This window comes from Myotis nattereri (assembly GCF_964212035.1).
Source record: "Myotis nattereri genome assembly, chromosome: 1".
In the NCBI taxonomy this organism is placed as follows: domain Eukaryota; kingdom Metazoa; phylum Chordata; class Mammalia; order Chiroptera; family Vespertilionidae; genus Myotis; species Myotis nattereri.
In genome coordinates this window covers 1,381,439-1,400,508 of record NC_138075.1, presented here as the reverse complement: position 1 = coordinate 1,400,508, position 19,070 = coordinate 1,381,439, and the positions used below count along the sequence as shown (strand labels likewise).

Below are 19,070 nucleotides of genomic sequence, written 5' to 3'. Positions count from 1 at the left end.
AGGTTGGAGCCGTCAGGGCTGAGGTGCGAGGATGGGCAGCGCACGGGAAGGAGCTGGAGGGCAGCTGCCATGTCTGGCCTCCTCGCCCGAGTGGGACAGGCGGCCCTGCAGGTGCCCGGGCGCAGCTGGGGACGGGGGACACGGGGCACATGGGGCCGAGTGCGTCACATGGAGGGAGCGCCTGGGGGGAGGGGTGCCTTCAGGCACCCCTCCCCCCCCCCACCCCCCCGACTCTGCGCGTCCCAGACGCTGGGGGCGGCAGGTGCTGGCAGAGCAGCCGGTTCGGGCCGCCCTGCTGAGGCCGGTCTGTGGAGGAGACGCAGGCACACGCCCCCTCGCCGTGGTGCGCCCCGCGTGGGGAGCGCTGTCGCGGGGACCCTGCGGGGTGGGGCTGTGGAGGGAGCCTGCGTTGTCCTACGTTCCTGTCGGTGGGAAAAGCTCTGTCCTCCTGTGAGGTCACCTGCCCGGCGTCGGGCCGGCGCTGCAGGCCCCGGGCTGCCTCTCCGACCCCCCACATCCCTGCCTGGCACCTGGGGTGGTGCTGGGTGGACAGCTGCCAGCGGGCCCCCGTCCCTTGGCCCCCCGTCCCTCACCGGCGCCTCGGAGCTGCCAGGGCGGTGGATGCTCAGCCAGAAGGCAGCAGCTTTGGCTGATCCCTGGTCATGGCTGACCTTTCTGGCGGCCGGGGGTCAATCAGGCTCTGGCCCCGAGCAGGGCCTGCGCGAGGAACTCGGAAGCCAGGTCCCCTGGGGGGAGGAGAAGGGGGAGGGGGGAGGCGGGGGGGTCCTGGGGGGAGGAGAAGGGGGAGGGGGGAGGCGGGGGGGTCCTGTGGGGAGGAGAAGGGGGAGGGGGGAGGCGGGGGGGTCCTGGGGGGAGGAGTAGGGGGAGGGGGGAGGCGGGGAGTCCGTGGAGGGAGGCGGGGGCAGAGCTGCCGGGTGACCCCGCCGCCCTTGCTGCTGCAGACGGCCAACGGGAACGTGGAGGCCAAGGTGGTGTGCTTCTACCGGAGGCGGGACATCTCCAGCACGCTCATCGCGCTGGCCGACAAGCACGCCAGTGAGTGCCCCTGCCCCCCCCCCCGACGGCCCCCTCCTTCGGCAGCTGTGGCCTGGGGTGCTGCGCGGCTGTCACCCCGCGTCCCCGCAGTGTGTGGCCCAGGCGGTGGCGGGGGTCTCCCTGCGCGTGCCCTTCCCCCGCCCGCTCCAGAGAGCGGGTCCGGTCGTGCTTGTCCCCGGGAGGGGAGTGTCACTGCCTGCAGGGGGTGGGGGCCCTGGTGCAGGGGGGGGCCCTGGGTGCAGGTGGGCCATGGGTGCAGGGGGGTGGGGCCCTGGGCGCAGGGGGGCCGTGGGTGCAGGGGGGCCGTGGGTGCAGGGGAGTGCAGGGGGGCCTTGGGTGGAAGTGGGGTTGGGGCCGCTCATGTTTATACTCATGGAGAGCCCTGCTCACTTGCTGAGTTTTATTTATTTTTATTTTTTTATTTTTAAATATATTTTTATTGATTTCAGAGAGGAAGGGAGAGGGAGAGGGAGATAGAAACATCGATGATGAGAGAGAATCATTGATTGGCTGCCTCCTGCATGTCCCCTCCTGGGGATCGAGCCCATAACCCCGGCATGTGCCCCTGACCGGAATCGAACCCGGGACCCTCCAGTCCGCAGGCTGATGCTCTATCCACTGAGCCATACCAGCCAGGGCTCGCGGAGTGTTCTAGGTGTTTACACTCACACCCACCTGACTCCAGGGACTTACCCGGCTCAGGGCCGGGCCACGACCTCGGACAGTGGGCGGGCACCTGCTTCCCCAGAGGCAGCGCTGCCCTGGCCTCCGCGTGTCTCGGGCCCACACGTGCTGTGGGCGGGTTTCCTGGGGCCACCGTCTCCCAGGGACCCGGACGTGACTGTCCCTGGTCCCCGACACGGGGCGGGGCCGCCTGGCCTTCGGCCTGCACGCGTGTCGCGAGTCCGTCGTGTCCCCGGGCTGCCCTGGTTCCGGCCGGGACCCTGCCCGCCGCCGGTGGGAGGAGGCCCCGGGCTGGGCCCCGTGCGGTGGGTACCGCCTTCCGTGGTCTCTGGCCACCGCGTGCCTGGCGGCGTCCCCGTGACGCAGGTGCCGCGCCCAGTGGGTGCTTGTGGGGCCCAGGGATGGGCAGGGCGGTGCGGAGGCCTGAGTGTGGGCACTGCCTGGAGCAGCCGCCTCCCCAGCCCCCGCCCGCGACCCCCGCCCGCCACCGACTGAGGCGGCTCTGGGATTCCCTGCGGCCACCACTGGGGGGCAGCAGAGGCCGGGGACCCAGGTCAAAGCCAGAGTCACCGCCAGCCCTGGGGGAGGGGCCACAGCTGGAAACGCGGCTCCACACCCCTCCTCCCACAGCCCTCCTCCCACACCCCTCCTCCCACACCCCTCCTCAGGGGGCCTGGGCCCGCAGGGTGGGGAGGGGCCGGCAGGCAGCCCTGCCTTGGCGTCCCACAGCCCCGCATCGTGCCCGCAGGGGCACCCACCCCAGCCGTGTGTGCTGGGTGCCCACGCGGAGGCCTCCCTGTGCCCGCAGCCCGTGGGCAGCGCTAACCCTGCCCCCCTTCTGTCCTCCAGCCCTGTCTGTCTGCTACAAAACCGGGTCCGGGGCTGACGGCGAGGAAGGTAGGGGCCTCGGCTGGGCTGGGCTGGGCTGGGCGGGGGGCTGGGGGACCGGGTGCGGGACGGGTGCGGGACCCGCTGACGCCCGGCTGCAGGGGAGGTGGAGGAGGAGCTGGAGAACCCCGAGATGGCGGACCTGCCCGAGAAGCTCAGGCACCAGCTGCGGCACCGGGAGCTGTTCCTCTCGCGGCAGCTGGAGTCGCTGCCCGCCACCCACATCAGGTAGCCGTGGGGGGAGGTGCGGGGAGGGGCACGGGGGGGCACCAGGAGGGGGCAGGCGCGGCGGGCAGCCCTCCCGACACCCCTGTCTCCGCAGGGGCAAGTGCAGCGTCACTCTGCTCAACGAGACGGAGTCGCTCAAGTCCTACCTGGAGCGGGAGGTGAGGGCCACTGCGGGGGAGGGGCTGCTTCTCCCAGGCTTGGGGCCCAGCCCTCCCCTCCCTGGCCCTGCAGCTCCCCTGGCTCGGGTGCCCCCCACCCCCACCCCTGCTGTGCCTCCACCCTGAGGGCCTGGGGTGGGCAGGGCTGGGCCTGTGGTGACCGGAGCCCTGTTGCCCGGTGGCGAGTTTATAAAATCAAACACGTCAGCGCAGCTGTGGGCTCGGGCTGAGGGCCCAGCCTCGTCCCTCGTCCTCGGGCAGGAGCCGAGGAGCCGGGGCGCTTGTGTTGGAGGCTGCCCCCCTCCCCCCAGCGGGGCACAGCCGTCCCCATGAGAGCTGCCCCTGGCAGGGCGGGTGCCGAGGCCCATGGGTCAGTGGCGGCCCAGAGGGCAGGTCACGTGCAGGGCAGCCCTGGGCACGTCCAGCCCCCACAGAGCCGGCCTCGAGGGGCTCCCTGGGCGGGGGGTGGGGGGGGTGACGGGTGACGGCGGATGGCGGAGACAGGGTCCTGGGGGGCAGCCAGGGGCCGTGCCGGGGCCTGACGGGTCGCAGTCAGGAGCCTGGGGGGCAGCCAGCAGGGACTGGCCGAGCCGAGTCCTGAGCTGCCGGTAGGCAGCCTGCAGCCGGTCCACAGGGGCCTGCGTGGCAGCTCTGGGTGACCTCTCGCCCGCGGAGCCCCGGCACGGCCGTGGGTGTGGGGCGCCCACTGTGGTTTAGGAAGACCCTCGTGCAGCCACAGGCCGAGGGCGGGGAGACCGTCGGGAGCCAGATGCGCTGTGCGTGTGCGGGGCCTGGCCGCGTGGAGGCACCTGGGCTCAGGAAGCGCAGAGGAGAGGGGTGCCCCGAGGCCCTGTGATTGGCAGCCTTCCCTGCTCACAGCCGGGCCCCCAGGCCAGGGTCACTCACATGTCCCCTCTCAGCCTGGGCTGGCGGTCCTGGGAAGCGGGGGTCCTGGGGGCGGGGTCCTGGGGGCGGGGGTCCTGGGGGCGGGGGTCCTGGGGGCGGGGTCTTGGGGGGCGGGGTCCTGGGGGCGGGGGTCCTGGGAAGCGGGGGTCCTGGGGGCGGGGTCCTGGGGGCGGGGGTCCTGGGGGCGGGGGTCCTGGGGGCGGGGTCTTGGGGGGCGGGGTCCTGGGGGCGGGGGTCCTGGGGGGCGGGGTCCTGGGGGCGGGGTCTTGGGGGGCGGGGTCCTGGGGGCGGGGTCTTGGGGGGCGGGGTCCTGGGGGCGGGGTCCTGGGGGCGGGGTCCTGGGGGCGGGGGTCCTGGGGGCGGGGGTCCTGGGGGCGGGGTCCTGGGGGCGGGGGTCCTGGGAAGCGGGGGTCCTGGGGGCGGGGGTCCTGGGGGCGGGGGTCCTGGGGGCGGGGTCTTGGGGGGCGGGGTCCTGGGGGCGGGGGTCCTGGGGGGCGGGGTCCTGGGGGCGGGGTCTTGGGGGGCGGGGTCCTGGGGGCGGGGTCCTGGGGGCGGGGTCCTGGGGGCGGGGTCCTGGGGGCGGGGGTCTTGGGGGGCAGGGGCCTGTAGTGAACAGGACTCTGCCCAGAAGGGCGCCCGGGCCTCTGGGAGGCGTGACGTCGAGGGGCTGGTTAATTTCGGGGGACAGCAGGGACTGGGAAAGCCCTCGGAGGGGAGGGGAGGGGAGGCTGCAGGGTGGGCAGTGGGCAAGGAGCCGGGCCTGGCCGCCCGCTTGTGGCTCAGCCACAGGCACTTCCAGGGAGCACGGGGGTGGGCGCAGCGGTGTGGACGGCAGGCGGCTGCGTGTGCGCGGGGCAGCCAGAGGCGCGCGGGCGGGCGGCCGCGTCCAGGGCGCTCTGTGACTTGGCGTGTGCGTCTCCTGTGACGACCGCAGGAAAAACAGCGTCTTCGCGTCGCCGAGCCCAGAACCTGTCAGACCCCCCCCCGCGGCCTGGGGTTTGGGCTGCTGTTTACGCTCCCAGGAGGCTCCCCACCTGCTGCAGGGGGAGGCGCGCTCGGTGCCGCCAGCCGCCACTCGGGCTGAGCGGGCCGGGCCGGTGCTCACGGCCGGCGCTGTCTTCCAGGACTTCTTCTTCTACTCCCTCGTCTACGACCCGCAGCAGAAGACGCTGCTGGCCGACAAGGGGGAGATTCGTGTGGGCAACCGGTACCAGGCGGACATCACGGACCTGCTGAGGGAAGGTGGGCGCCAGCGGGCTCGGGCGCGACTCTGAACCAGGAGGCGGCTGGGTTGGTTCCGGGTCAGGGCAGGTGCCAGGATTGCGGGCTCATCCCCCGTAGAGGGCGTGCAGGAGGCAGCCGACCGAGATTCTCGCGTCGCTGATGTTCTCTCTCCCTCTCCCTTCCTCTCTCTGAAAAAAACAATAAAAACACAGAAAGGAAAGTGGTGGCCGCACACGGGCAGCCTGCGTCCCTCCTGCGGGCACCAGGCCGGGGCCCCTTTGACTGGGACAGGCCGAGCTCGGTGAAGGCCGCCTCCCACAGCCGCCTGCGGCCGGGGGGCTGGCCCCTCTGTTTCCCCGTCTCTGAAAATGGCTGCTGCCGTGGCCACCGTCACCTCCTCTCCTGTCACCCCCACCTGGGTGTCACCCCCCCCGGCTGTCACCCCCCCGGCTGTCACCCCCCCCGGCTGTCACCCCCCCGGCTGTCACTCCACCCGGCTGTCACCCCCCCGGCTGTCACCCCCCCCCCCGGCTGTCACCCCCCCCGGCTGTCACCCCCCCGGCTGTCACTCCACCCGGCTGTCACCCCCCCGGCTGTCACTCCACCCGGCTGTCACCCCCCCGGCTGTCACCCCCCCCCCGGCTGTCACCCCCCCGGCTGTCACTCCACCCGGCTGTCACCCCCCCGGCTGTCACCCCACCTGGGTGTCACCCCCCCCCGGCTGTCACCCCCCCGGCTGTCACCCCCCCGGCTGTCACCCCCCCCGGCTGTCACCCCACCTGGGTGTCACCCCCCCGGCTGTCACCCCCCCGGCTGTCACCCCCCCCGGCTGTCACCCCACCTGGGTGTCACCCCCCCGGCTGTCACCCCCCCGGCTGTCACTCCACCCGGCTGTCACCCCCCCGGCTGTCACCCCCCCGGCTGTCACCCCCCCGGCTGTCACTCCACCCGGCTGTCACCCCCCCGGCTGTCACCCCACCTGGGTGTCACCCCCCCCGGCTGTCACCCCCCCCCCGGCTGTCACCCCCACCTGGCTGTCACTCCCCCGGCTGTCACCCCCCCCGGCTGTCACCCCCCCCGGCTGTCACCCCCCCGGCTGTCACTCCACCCGGCTGTCACCCCCCCCCGGCTGTCACCCCACCTGGGTGTCACCCCCCCCCGGCTGTCACCCCCCCGGCTGTCACCCCACCTGGCTGTCACTCCACCCGGCTGTCACCCCCCCGGCTGTCACTCCACCCGGCTGTCACCCCCCCCGGCTGTCACCCCACCTGGGTGTCACCCCCCCCTGGCTGTCACCCCCCCGGCTGTCACCCCCACCTGGCTGTCAACCCCCCCCCGGCTGTCACCCCCACCTGGCTGTCACCCCCCCCCGGCTGTCACCGCCCCCCCCCCGGCTGTCACCCCCTCCCCCAGCTGCCGTTTCTGCCAGAGGGACGTTTCTGTGTCGGCGGTGACATAAGATTGTTGGCTAAGCCCCGGGCAGCACAGCAGGGACACCTGCTCATATCGGAGCGTCTCCCACACTGGGCCTGGCGCCCTGGGGCCGGTGCACACGCTGCCGGCCAGGTCCTGCCTGCCGTCCCCTGCCCGGGGCTCTCAGGACGGGCTTGCACTGTGTGACGCCGGGGTCTCTGCCTGCCCTCGGCCGGCTCCTCCCGATGGACGTCCCAGCGAGGGTGCCCTTGGCGTCCACGGGAAGCTGCCCAGCCCTTCCTGAGTGACCTTTGTGAGGCCGCGGCCTCTCGCCTCCTCTCATGGCCGTGATGTCTCATTTCGGTGAGGTCCTGCCTCCCGCACACTTTTGCATGTGCCTCACACACGCACACCGACACACTTACATGTGCGCATATGCCACACACCTACACAGACAGGCACACACATATAGTCGTACATATACACTCACACACAGTCACACATAGACATACCCTGCACACATGTTCACACACGTGCACATGGTCACGCTCATACACATGCTCTACACCTCCACGCACACATGATTGCATACACGTTCACGCGCGCACACACATGCCCTTCCTGGTGGTTGGTGTGTCGTCTGTCTGCCATGTGGTCGGGTGTAGGAGACGCTCAGCCAGGCTGACGGCAGGCGGTGTGGTGGCAGCGCCGTCCCTTCTGCCTCACACACACAGGTCTGTGTCCCGTGTGGTCAGGCTGTGCCACCTCCCGTCACGTGGTCCCACGGGGCAGGCAGGCCTTGGCCCCCGAAGGCATCGGGCAGCCCCGGTCTCCTCGCAGCCGTGGTCTCAGGCGCTTCTTCCCGCAGGCGAGGAGGACGGCCGCGACCAGTCCAAGCTGGAGACCAAGGTATGGGAGGCCCACAACCCGCTCGTGGACAAGCAGATCGACCAGTTCCTGGTGGTGGCCCGGTGAGCGCGCTGCCCGGCCCCGGGCGGGTGGGCGGGGGTCTGTCCCGCAGGAGCCCCCACGCGAGGGCGTCTCCCATGGGTGCCACTCCTTCCTGCCCCCGGGCCGCTCCTGTGCCAGCCGTTGTGCCCAGGTTGTCCTGGCGCCGTCCTGCCAGCCGGCCCGCCAGCTGGCCCGGGGTCAGCTCTCTCCTCCCCCAGCTCCGTGGGCACCTTCGCCCGGGCCCTCGACTGCAGCAGCTCTGTCCGGCAGCCCAGCCTGCACATGAGCGCCGCGGCCGCCTCGCGGGACATCACCCTGGTGAGTGCGCCCCGGCGGGCAGCTGAGGCCAGGCACCGCCACCCAGGGCACCTGCAGGGCCAGCACCCGCCGTGGGAGGGGCCCCTGCCCGGGGCCCACACGTCCTCACACCTGGTCCCTCACTCACATACACATGTACACACACACACACTCACACATGCACACTCGCACATACACACTCACACACAGACACAGACATCCACACAGACACACACACACTCACACTCACACATACACACTCGCACACAGACACACACACAGACACAGAGACATTCACAGACACACATGCACACTCACACATACACGTGTGCGCACACTTGCGCACACAGACATTCACACTCACACAGACACATGCATATTTGCACACACTCGCACATACATACACAGACACACTTGCACACACACAAACACACGTACAGACTCAGACATTGACACACACATGCACACACAGACACAGATACTCGCACAGACACTCGTGCACACACAGACACAGAGACATACCCATAGACACACACATGCACACTCATACAGATGCACACATGCACACACTCACAATCACACACTCATCCACATGCACACTCAGAGACATTCACACACACAAAGACAGACACGTGCACACTCATACTCGCACACACTCACACATGCACAAACACACGCACACACAAACACACTTATGCTCAAACATACGCAGACACATGCACACTCACACAGAGACACTCACACATACACACTCACTCTCACATAGACTCACACACATACCCTCCCACCAATGGACATGACAGCTCTCTGCCCCCCACCCCATGGCTGTAGCATCTGCCCTGCCTGGGTGCTCTCTCCCTGGAGTCATTGCACCAGCTGGGGGAGCGGTGTGGCAGCGAGAATTAGGTCCATCACCCACCGGGGCTCCCCATGCTGGTGTGACCACCGCCCAGGCCTGGCCACCCCATCCCCACCCCGGCTCCCCCAGAGCGAGCCACTCGGGCTCAGCTCCCCCAGGGCCCCTCCCTCCCCCCACCCTCATCACTGCCCCCCTCACTCCTGAGCCCCCCCAGGGCTCTCTCCTTGTCTTCTGTGGGGCGAGGGGTTCCCTGTGGGTCCCTGGGTGGGCACAGGGGTGTGGGAGGGCCGGCGAGTGACCCTGTGTCTCGCCGCAGTTCCACGCCATGGACACGCTGCACAGGAGCGTGTACGACGTCGCCAAGGCCATCTCGGCGCTGGTGCCGCAGGGCGGGCCCGTGCTGTGCCGGGACGAGATGGAGGAGTGGTCGGCCTCGGAGGCCAGCCTGTTCGAGGAGGCGCTGGAGAAGTACGGGAAGGACTTCACCGACATCCAGCAGGACTTCGTGAGTGCGCTCAGCCCCGCAGGCGCGTCCCTGCTGTCACGGCTCCTCGCGCGCCCAGGGCTGGGCGTCACGGTCCTCACCATCTTTCTCTTTTTTAGTAGATTTTTATTGATCTCAGAGAGGGAGGGAGAGGGAGAGAGATAGAAGCATCAGTGATGAGAGAGGACCATGGACCGGCTGCCTCCTGCACGCCCCACACTGGGGATCGAGCCCACTACCCGGGCCTGTGCCCTGACCTGGAATCGAACCTGGGACCTCCTGGTTCCTAGGTCGACGCTCAGCCCCTGAGCCACGCCGGCCGGGCTGCTTGTTGTTTTTAACCAGCTGACCTCCCCTTGCCGTGTCCTCCACGTGTGCCCCTTGAGGGTGTGTACCCGGGAGCACGGGGCTTGTCCTCACGTGGGCCAGCACCCTCGGGCCCTCCCGCCCCGTCTCCTGAAACACTTGCCCTCAGAAAGGAGGACAAGGGGCCTGGGGTCGCTCTCGGCTGTGTCTGTGCGGGGGGGTGGGGGGTGACCAGGAGCCCGTGGGTGCCAGGCGGCCCGTCCCGAGGGCCAGGGGCAGGGGAACGACCAAGGGGGCAACGGGGCCGCAGCCCGGAGAGGGCGGCACGGGTGGGCCAGGGGCACGGCGGGCACGTGGCTGACGTCCACGTCTCGGACGGCCCGCGAGGCAGACGCGTCTAGAACGCTGAGCCAAGTGAGCAGCACCTGTCGGGCCACAAGCAGAGCTAGAGGGGCGGCCGGCTCGCACGGGGTGGAGGGCTTGGCCAGAGCAGGGTGTGCGGGGCGAGCGGCAGCCTCGGGGGCCGGGCCATGGCAGCCCATCTGCAGACCCGCGATCTCCTGTGACAGGTCCGGTGCCGTGCAGGTGGGTCTGAGCCTCGCTCTGAGGCGGCGGTCGGAGCTGAGTCGGGGCCCAGGCCTGGCGCCCCGCGTGGTCACAGGGCCTGGCCTGTGGTGGCGCCACGAGCCTGGGCACCAGGCGTTCCGGGGAGAACCTCTGGGCACCCGGCATGCGTGAGCTGAGCGCGGGCGCACGGCGCGTTCAGCAGTTGTGTTGGCGAAGCCGCACGCTCACCAGCGGGACGTGGGTCTGACGTCCTCGGCCAGGAGCTGGCCCGGGGGGAGGGGCTCAGGCAGAGCCATGACCTAGAGGAGAAGTGTGTTTAGAAATGGGGGGCTGCTCCCGGCGGTGTCCTGGGGCGCACGGGGCCTCCTCAATTGCCCTTCTCTCCCCAGCTGCCCTGGAAGTCACTTACCAGCATCATCGAGTATTACTACATGTGGAAGACCACCGACAGATACGTGCAGCAGGTGGGCTGGGGCCACGGACAGACACGTGCAAAGGTGGGCTAGGGGAACACGGACAGACATGTGCACAGGTGGGCTGGGGGACCACGGACAGACACGTGCACAGGTGGGCTGGGGGACCACGGACAGACACGTGCACAGGTGGGCGGGGGACCACGGACAGACACGTGCACAGGTGGGCGGGGGACCACGGACAGACACGTGCACAGGAGGGCTGGGGGACCACGGACAGACACGTGCACAGGTGGGCTGGGGACCACGGACAGACACGTGCACAGGTGGGCTGGGGACCACGGACAGACACGTGCACAGGTGGCCTGGGGACCACGGACAGACACGTGCACAGGTGGCCTGGGGACCAGGGAGAGACACGTGCACAGGAGGGCCGGGGACCACGGACAGACACGTGCACAGGTGGGCTGGGGACCACGGACAGACACGTGCACAGGTGGGCTGGGGACCACGGACAGACACGTGCACAGGTGGCCTGGGGACCAGGGACAGACACGTGCACAGGTGGCCTGGGGACCACGGACAGACACGTGCACAGGTGGGAGGGGGACCACGGACAGACACGTGCACAGGTGGGCTGGGGACCACGCGGACAGACACGTGCACAGGAGGGCCGGGGACCACGGACAGACACGTGCACAGATGGGCTGGGGACCACGGACATAAGCATCCCAGGGCACCGTGGTTCCGTGTGGCAGAACCTGAGGGGCTGTGGGGTGACCCCCACAAGGCAGGCAGTCGGGGTGACACCGGAGCTCCGCTCCCTCCCGGCAGCACCTCCCTGGCCGCTTGCTGGCCTCACTGACGCTCTGTTTTGTTTTAAGAAACGCTTGAAAGCCGCCGAAGCAGAGAGCAAGTTAAAGCAAGTTTATATCCCCAACTAGTAAGTGCTTGGCCCCCGCCCCGCCCTCGGCCGGGTGGGCACAGGGGGGCCGTGGAGGGCCCAGGTGCCTGGTGGGGGGGGCCCCCGCCCTGGCTCTCCCTCGGCCTCCCAGGTGGCACGCTGCCCAGGCCGGGTCCACCTCCAGGCTGAGCCGAGCGCCAGGCCGGCAGAGCTGGAGTGTAGACCAGGGCCTGAGCCTCCACGGAGCTGCTTCAGGACGCGGGCGGGAAAGCTCGCACCCAGACCAGAGGATGGGCGGCGCCGGGAGCCCGGCCCCGAGGAGCTGCGCCCTGACGGCGGCGCCCGCGCCCCCTCTCTTCCTCCCCTAAGTAACAAGCCAAACCCGAACCAGATCAGCGTGAACAACGTCAAGGCGGGCGTGGTGAACGGCGCGGGGGCTCCAGGCCAGACCCCCGGGGCCGGCCGGGCCTGCGAGAGCTGTTACAGTAAGTCCCGCCGGCGAGCCCGCCTCCGCAGGATGCCCGTCGCCCGTCGGACCGAGCCGGGACCGAGCCGCCTGGGGGCGGGGGCTGCGCGCGGCCCGGGGACGCGGGGACGCAGGCGCGGTGCGGCGGGCGGCGGCCGCGGTGTGGTGCCCTCTGCCGTCACTGGTTCTGCTTAAGGATCCGTCTATTTCAACTTTGTTGTCCGTAGCCGCCCAGTCTTACCAGTGGTATTCTTGGGGTCCCCCTAACATGCAGTGTCGCCTCTGCGCGTCTTGTTGGACGTATTGGAAGAAATACGGTGGCTTGAAAATGCCAACCCGCTTAGACGGAGAGAGGCCGGGACCAAACCGCAGCAACATGGTAAGTGGGCCCCTCCCCGCCCCGCGCGCGCCCGGCGGCCGGCCCGCGGTCATGGCGCTGTGTCGGGGCGGCGCGCCCCCTTCCGCAGAGCCCCCACGGCATCCCAGCCCGGAGCAGCGGGAGCCCCAAGTTCGCCATGAAGACGCGGCAGGCCTTCTACCTGCACACCACCAAGCTCACGCGCATCGCCCGCCGCCTGTGCCGAGAGATCCTGCGCCCCTGGCACGCCGCCCGGCACCCCTGCCTGCCCATCAACAGCGCGGCCATCAAGGCTGAGTGTGAGTGCGCCCGCCGGCTCCGCCCACCCTGCAGGAGGGGGTGCGCGCAGGAGGGGCGTGTGTGTGTGTGTGTGTGTGTGTGTGTGCAGGAGGGTGTGTGTATAGGAGGGGTGTGTGTGCAGGGGGTGTGTGTGCAGGGGGTGTGTGTGTATAGGAGCGGTGTGTGTGTGTGTGTGTGTAGGAGGGTGTGTGTGTGCAGAGGTGTGTGCAGGAGGAGTGCGTGTGTGCAGGGGTGTGTGTGCAGGAGGGTGTGTGTGTGCAAGGGTGTGTGTGTGTGTAGGAGGGTGTGTGTGTGCAGAGGTTTTTGCAGGAGTGTGTGTGTGCAGAGGTGTGTGCAGGAGGAGTGCGTGTGTGCAGGGGTGTGTGTGCAGGAGGGTGTGTGTGTGCAGGAGGGTGTGTGTGTGTGTAGGAGGGTGTGTGTGCGCAGAGGTGTGTGCAGGAGGAGTGTGTGTGTGCAGAGGTGTGTGCAGGAGGAGTGCGTGTGTGCAGGGGTGTGTGTGCAGGAGGGTGTGTGTGTGCAGGGGTGTGTGTGCAGGAGGGTGTGTGTGTGTAGGGGGGTGTGTGTGCAGGGGTGTGTGCAGGAGGGTGTGTGTGTGCAGGGGGGGTGTGTGCAGGGTGTGTGCAGGAGGGTGTGTGTGTGCAGGGGTGTGTGTGTGCAGGAGGGTGTGTGTGCAGGGGTGTGTGCAGGAGGGTGTGTGTGTGCAGGGGGGGTGTGTGCAGGGTGTGTGCAGGAGGGTGTGTGTGTGCAGGGGTGTGTGTGTGCAGGAGGGTGTGTGTGTGCAGGGGTGTGTGTGTGCAGGAGGGTGTGTGTGTGCAGGGGGGTGTGGGCAGGGTGTGTGCAGGAGGGTGTGTGTGTGCAGGGGTGTGTGTGTGCAGGAGGGTGTGTGTGTACAGGGGGGTGTGGGCGGGGTGTGCTGTCCTAAGCGCGCTCACACGCACACACACTCCACCCCCCCGCATGGCACCCACACTGCTGGCCCCACAGGCACGGCCCGGCTGCCTGAAGCCTCGCAGAGCCCGCTGGTGCTGAAGCAGGCCGTGCGGAAGCCCCTGGAAGCCGTGCTCCGGTATCTCGGTGAGCCTGCCCTGGCTTCCCCCCCTTCCCCTCCCCCAGCTGCTCCTGGGTGCCCGAGCCAGGGTGGCATCTTCTGTGGCCGCCTAGGGGAGGAGGTCCCCGAGGGCAGGCGTGCTGGGTGGGGCCTGTGCGGCTGCACAGGGAGGGCCTTCCTGGCCTGGGGACCCCGAGCACCTCAGCTGGAGCCTCCGTCCAGCTTCGTGCCCACAGGGGGCCGGGCCAGGGCCTTGGGGGGCGGCAGGGCTCGCGCTTGGCCGGCTCGGGGGTCCCTGAGTCAGTGGAGGTGACTTTGCGCCCGTGAAGGACATTCCAGAACGGTGAGCTAAGTGCCCACTCAGGCCGAGTGGCTTGGCACCGTGGGCTCTGGGGTTGTGGCCCTGCGCCCGGCCTCGCCCATCCTGTGGGAGGAGGCGGCTCCTGAGAGTCGGCAGTTGGGGGGGCACATCCTGGGCCCGGCCTTGGGGCCGTTAATTCATCCTCTGGCCGGCGGCCAGCCCGCTGCCAGCAGCCCCGGTGGCCTGGACGCGGAGGCCTCTGACGGGCCTGCTGGCTTATGTCTCTGTCTGCAGTCCGTGCTCCTGGCCCTGGTCCGCCAGTCGGCTGGGCTGGGGTGCGGGGACCGGCCTGGATGTGGGTGTGGTGGTGGGTCCTCCCCGTGGGCATGGCCCGGCCGTCCCCACCTTCACACACTTCCTGCTGTCGCTCCCACAGAGACCCACCCCCGCCCCCCCCAGCCCCACCCTGTGAAGAACGTGTCTGGGGTGCTCAGCGGCCTCACCCCCGCCAAGTCGGCCCCCGTCATCAACAACGGCTCGCCCACCATCCTGGGCAAGAGGAGCTATGAGCAGCACAACGGCGTGGACGGTGAGTCCCGCGGGCAGCCAGCGGGGCCTGGGGGCGCGGCCAGCGGACCTGGGGGCGTGGCCAGCGCAGCCTGCAGCCCAGCCCCGCCTGTGCCCCAGCCTGTGCCCTGCCCGCGCCCCGCCCGCGCCGCTGACCGTGTTCTCTCTCCCTCTCTCCCCTGCCGTCGGGCGCTGCCAGGCAACATGAAGAAGCGCCTCTTGATGCCCAGTAGGGGTAAGGCCTGGTGGCCGCTGCGCGGAGCTGTGTGTCTGCTCGCGTGGTGGCGTGGCCGGGGCTCAGGGCACGTCCGTGGGGCAGTCCACGTGGGCCAGGCCGCGGCGCCCCCACTTTACTTGCCACTTGGCAAAGAGCTCAGTGCTTCAGGGCTTCAGCGGCCCAGGTGCCCACTCCGGGCCCAGGGCCTCTGCCCTCAGGCCATCCCTCCTCCAGCCGGCGCCTGGTCCAGGGACTGTCCTCGCGCGTCGCCCTGGCGCCCCGCTGCCCGCTGCGCTGTCTGCATCGCACTGTGACTGCCGCATGCCCTCAGCCTCTGCTCTCGTGGTCGCCGTGTTGTGCCTGCAGCTCGCGTGCGCCCTGCCTGGGGGGGTGATGGACGGAGCTGTGGGTGTGGTTGGCGTGGCCGGGGAGGGCTGCCAGGCCCAGGTGGGCACCGGGGCTCAGTGCCCTCAGGGGAAGGGGACTGAGCTTGGGGACGGGAACAAGGCCGCGTGGGGTCCTCTCACCATGCGTGGGGTTGGCAGTGGCTTCAGGAGGGGCTCTTGGGGGTCCAGGTCCTGCCCACGGGCTCCAGGCCCTGCCTTTGCCCCTCAGTTGGAGGAGGGCATCTAGGGCTGTGGGGCCGTCAGCCTGGGCTGGGGACACCTGCCCTGGGGAGCGGGCCAGCCCAGGTCGGGTCGGCCTGCAGCAGCAGCCACACAGGGTGGACAGAGCCACGAGGAAAGGGATGATTCGGGGAACGTGTCCTGAGCTCCTGCCAGCCCCTTGGATGGGAAGTCGGTGGCACCCTGGCACCTTGGGCCGGCCTGGCTGGAGGGCGGCGGGTGCTCTGGGGGCTGGCCAGGCAGTGGGGGGGACCAGGCTCAGCACCGTGGAGTGTGGGGCGTGGGCCTGGCGGGGCCGGCGTGGGGCCGCCAGCCAGCCGTCTCCTGGGCACACCTCCCCACTGCACCTGGGAGCCCCAGTGGGCATGCTCTGTGGGGTCGCCGCCCTGGCACCCCAGTGCCCCTGTGGCCCAAGGGACCCCGGGACCCCGGGGAAACCCGCAGCGCGGGCACAGGGGCCATCAGCAGGCGCCCTGGGCTTCGGGCTCCTTTCATAAAAGCGATTAACACGCAGGCACGTGGAGTCCGTGTGCACTTGTGGGTTTTTCCAAAATGGGGTGCTTCCGTGTTGTCTGTCGAGCGTGTGGTCCTGAGCGCTGGGCAGGGCCAGCCCCACCTGGGACCTTAACTCGCTCACTCCTGCCCCTCACTCTGCGCCCGCCTCCCCGCCTCCCCCGGGCACGCGCCCACACTAACGCTCCGTGTTTTCTTCTCTCCGCAACCCGGCCCTTTTGGTAGGCACTTACCTGGGTAAGTAGTGCCGGGGCCCCGCTCTCACGTGGGCACACTCACACGTGGACACGGTCACACAGGGACATTCATACACACGGACACATGGGCACGCTCACACGTGGACACGGTCACACAGGGACATTCATACACACGGACACATGGGCACACTCACACGTGGACACGGTCACACAGGGACATTCATACACACGGACACGTGGGCACACTCACACGTGGACACGGTCACACAGGGACATTCATACACACGGACACACGGGCACACTCACACGTGGACACGGTCACACACGGACATTCATACACACGGACACATGGGCACACTCACACGTGGACGCGGTCACACAGAGACATTCATACACACGGACACATGGGCACACTCATACGTGGACATGGTCACACGGACATTCATACACACGGACACATGGGCACACACACACGTGGACACGGTCACACGGACATTCATACACACGGACACATGGGCACACTCACGTGGACGTGGTCACACAGGGACATTCATACACACGGACACATGGGCACACTCACACGTGGACGTGGTCACACAGAGACATTCATACACACGGACACATGGGCACACTCACACGTGGACGTGGTCACACAGGGACATTCATACACATGCACACACTCACACAGACACGCTCACACACACAGGCATGCTCACACACACGTGCACACTTTCACATAGACACGCGCACATGGGGATGCTCACACTTGGGCACTCATACACATGGACACACACACTGACATTCATACACGGGCACGCTCACATGGGCACGCTCACATGGACATACATGGGTACCCTCACACATGGGAACGCTCACACACACACGCACACACACGCACGCACACGCCCAACACATGGGCACAGGGAGGTGGTGTGGCCCTGACTTTGCTCAGGTTCTCACCAACATGCATGTGGAGCCGGGGCCTCGGTGCAGCCGGGCCAGCGCCTGTCCTGACTCCTGGCGGGAGCTCGCGGCGCCAGCCCCCCAGCCTGGGGTCAGTGAGGGCAGCCGGCCGCCTGGGGTCTGAGCGTGCTGGCCGAGGAATGGCCATCTGTGAGGGCAGCTGTGCTGGGCGGGCCCGGTCACAGTAGCCAGGCCTCCTCTGCCAGCTGAGTCAGCGGCGCGGCCTGCGTGTGGGCCGGGCTGTGGTTCTGAGGCTGGCGCCCTCGGAGCCGGGAGCTGGGGGGCCGCTGGGGCGCCTGTCCCAGGCCCCGCTGGGTGTGGGCAGGGGGGGGCCCTGGTGGCCTCTCCACAGGCAGGCCGAGGGTGCCCAGGGTGTGAGTGCGCCACGGGCCTCATGTTCTGTCCCCCTCTTGTCAGGCCTGACGAACCACGGACAGACCAGGCACATGGTAAGCGGAGGGCACACGTGTGCACATGGCCCTGGGCTTGGGGAGGCGGTCCAGGGGGACCCGTGGAGGGCAGGCAGGGGGCGCAGGGTGGAGGCCCAGGGACACCCCTCACGCCTCCCCTTGCCCAGGGACCAAGCCGGAACCTCCTGCTCAATGGGAAGTCATACCCCACCAAAGTGCGCCTCATCCGGGGGGGCTCCCTGCCCCCCGTGAAGCGACGGCGGATGAACTGGATCGACGCCCCTGACGACGTGTTCTACACGGCCACCGAGGAGACCAGGTGGGGCCCGGCCTCGCGGCGGGGGCGGGGGCGGGGGCGGGGGCGGGCGCCCTCCTCACCGGGTGCTCTGCACGCACAGGAAAATCCGCAAGCTGCTCTCGTCCTCGGAGACCAAGCGCGCGGCCCGCAGGCCCTACAAGCCCGTCGCCCTGCGCCAGAGCCAGGCCCTGCCGCTGCGGCCGCCCCCGCCCGCGCCCGTCAACGACGAGCCCATCGTCATTGAGGACTAGCCGCCCTGCCCGCCGCGCCCGGCGCCGACCACGGCCCGCCCCGCCTGCGCCCACCGCCCGCCCGGTTTCGGTAGTGCCCTCCCGCCCCCACCCGCAGAGAAGGCGCCCGGCCCGCGGGCACTGCCCGGCCGCGGGGGGCGACGCTGGCTCCCGGCGTTGTGTTCCTTTTCGGCCGGAGCGGAGGAGGGGCCGCCCAGCGCCCGCACCACCCCGTGGGGCCCGGCGGCCGGAGTCCTGTTGTGTTCTGTTGAAGGTGCCGTTTTAAATTTTATTTTTATTACTTTTTTGTAGATGAACTTAAGCTCTGTACCTTACACCTGGAACGTCAGGGCCGGGCAGCCGGCGGCCGAGCTGCCTGGCGGGCCGCCCCTTGTCTTTTCAAGTAATTTTCATATTAAAAAAAACAAAGGAAAAAAAACTCATAAAAAAGAAAAAAAACAAGTAGGCCTTCTTATGTCTTTTGTCTCTATTCCGCTCCCTGTCGGAGCCCCAGCCCCACCCCCACCCCCACCCCGGCACCTCGGAGGAGCCCGCCCAGGGGGGACAGGCCGGGCGGGGCCCTGCTGGCTGGGTGGGTCACCCGGTGCGCTGCGGGTGGCTCTAGGCCCAGAGGACCCCCCCCCCAGGAGCCCCAGGGAGCAGCATGTGGCCCTTGGCTTTCCTGGCCTCCCTCCCTCACCTCGGCCCACACCTGCCTCCTTCAGGGCCTGGCCCAGCCCACCACCTTCCCGAGGGCCGGTGGGGCTCCCGGGGCCCTGATGGCGGAGCGGACACTGTCTGAGGCAGGGTGGGTGGCCAGGGCCCCATCCACCGTGGCCGTGGGGCAGCCAGCACAGCTGGGGTGGCCGGCCCGCTCCTGCTCCTGGCAGAGCCCTGCCCAGCTGTGGCCGCAGAGCCGGGGCCACCCCAGCAAGTGTGGAGTTTCCTCATGAGAATTCACTCAGATTTCAGCAAGGGCGTTCTCAGAAACCCTACCTTGGGCATCCCCCGCACCCACCCACCTGCGGCTGCCAGCCCAGCCCGGAGGGGGCTGAGGGAGGGACACAGACGGGCTCCCTCCTCCCACCTGAGCCCCGCCTCCGCTCCCCAGCCTCCCGGTGAGGCATGCACATCTCGGCAGGGGCTGGAAATAGAAGCCACTGCTCACTGCTGGGGAGATAAGGGGCGCCGGGCCTCCCTCTGACAGCCTGTGAGGGAAGGCGGGTGACAGGCCGGGG

The 19,070-nt window shown here is 69.0% G+C and overlaps 1 protein-coding gene across 6 annotated transcripts in view; it reads left to right on the top strand.

Moving 5' to 3' along the window:
- The window catches only part of MTA1 (metastasis associated 1), a 33,507-nt gene extending 15,258 nt beyond the window's left edge, over positions 1-18,249 (top strand). Inside the window, exons 3-21 of one of the 6 annotated variants that reach the window (XR_013996351.1) lie at positions 963-1,056; positions 2,590-2,637; positions 2,730-2,856; positions 2,951-3,014; positions 5,045-5,162; positions 7,426-7,528; positions 7,727-7,826; positions 8,981-9,169; positions 10,411-10,485; positions 11,319-11,377; positions 11,708-11,823; positions 12,079-12,183; positions 12,272-12,461; positions 13,447-13,536; positions 14,248-14,400; positions 14,578-14,613; positions 17,312-17,343; positions 17,472-17,623; positions 17,703-18,249. Coding sequence is in view for 4 of the 6 variants with exons in the window: in XM_081097505.1 (XP_080953631.1) it covers positions 963-1,056; positions 2,590-2,637; positions 2,730-2,856; positions 2,951-3,014; positions 5,045-5,162; positions 7,426-7,528; positions 7,727-7,826; positions 8,981-9,169; positions 10,411-10,485; positions 11,319-11,377; positions 11,708-11,823; positions 12,032-12,183; positions 12,272-12,461; positions 13,447-13,536; positions 14,248-14,613; positions 17,312-17,343; positions 17,472-17,623; positions 17,703-17,853 (2,226 nt within the window). In the remaining 2 variants the exon portion in view is untranslated. Of the gene's footprint in view, positions 1-962; positions 1,057-2,589; positions 2,638-2,729; positions 2,857-2,950; positions 3,015-5,044; positions 5,163-7,425; positions 7,529-7,726; positions 7,827-8,980; positions 9,170-10,410; positions 10,486-11,318; positions 11,378-11,707; positions 11,824-12,031; positions 12,184-12,271; positions 12,462-13,446; positions 13,537-14,247; positions 14,624-17,311; positions 17,344-17,471; positions 17,624-17,702 lie in introns of all 6 variants that reach the window. The other 5 variants (XM_081097508.1, XM_081097506.1, XR_013996350.1 and 2 more) reach the window with 5 other exon arrangements.
- The last annotated feature ends 821 nt before the right edge of the window (positions 18,250-19,070 follow it).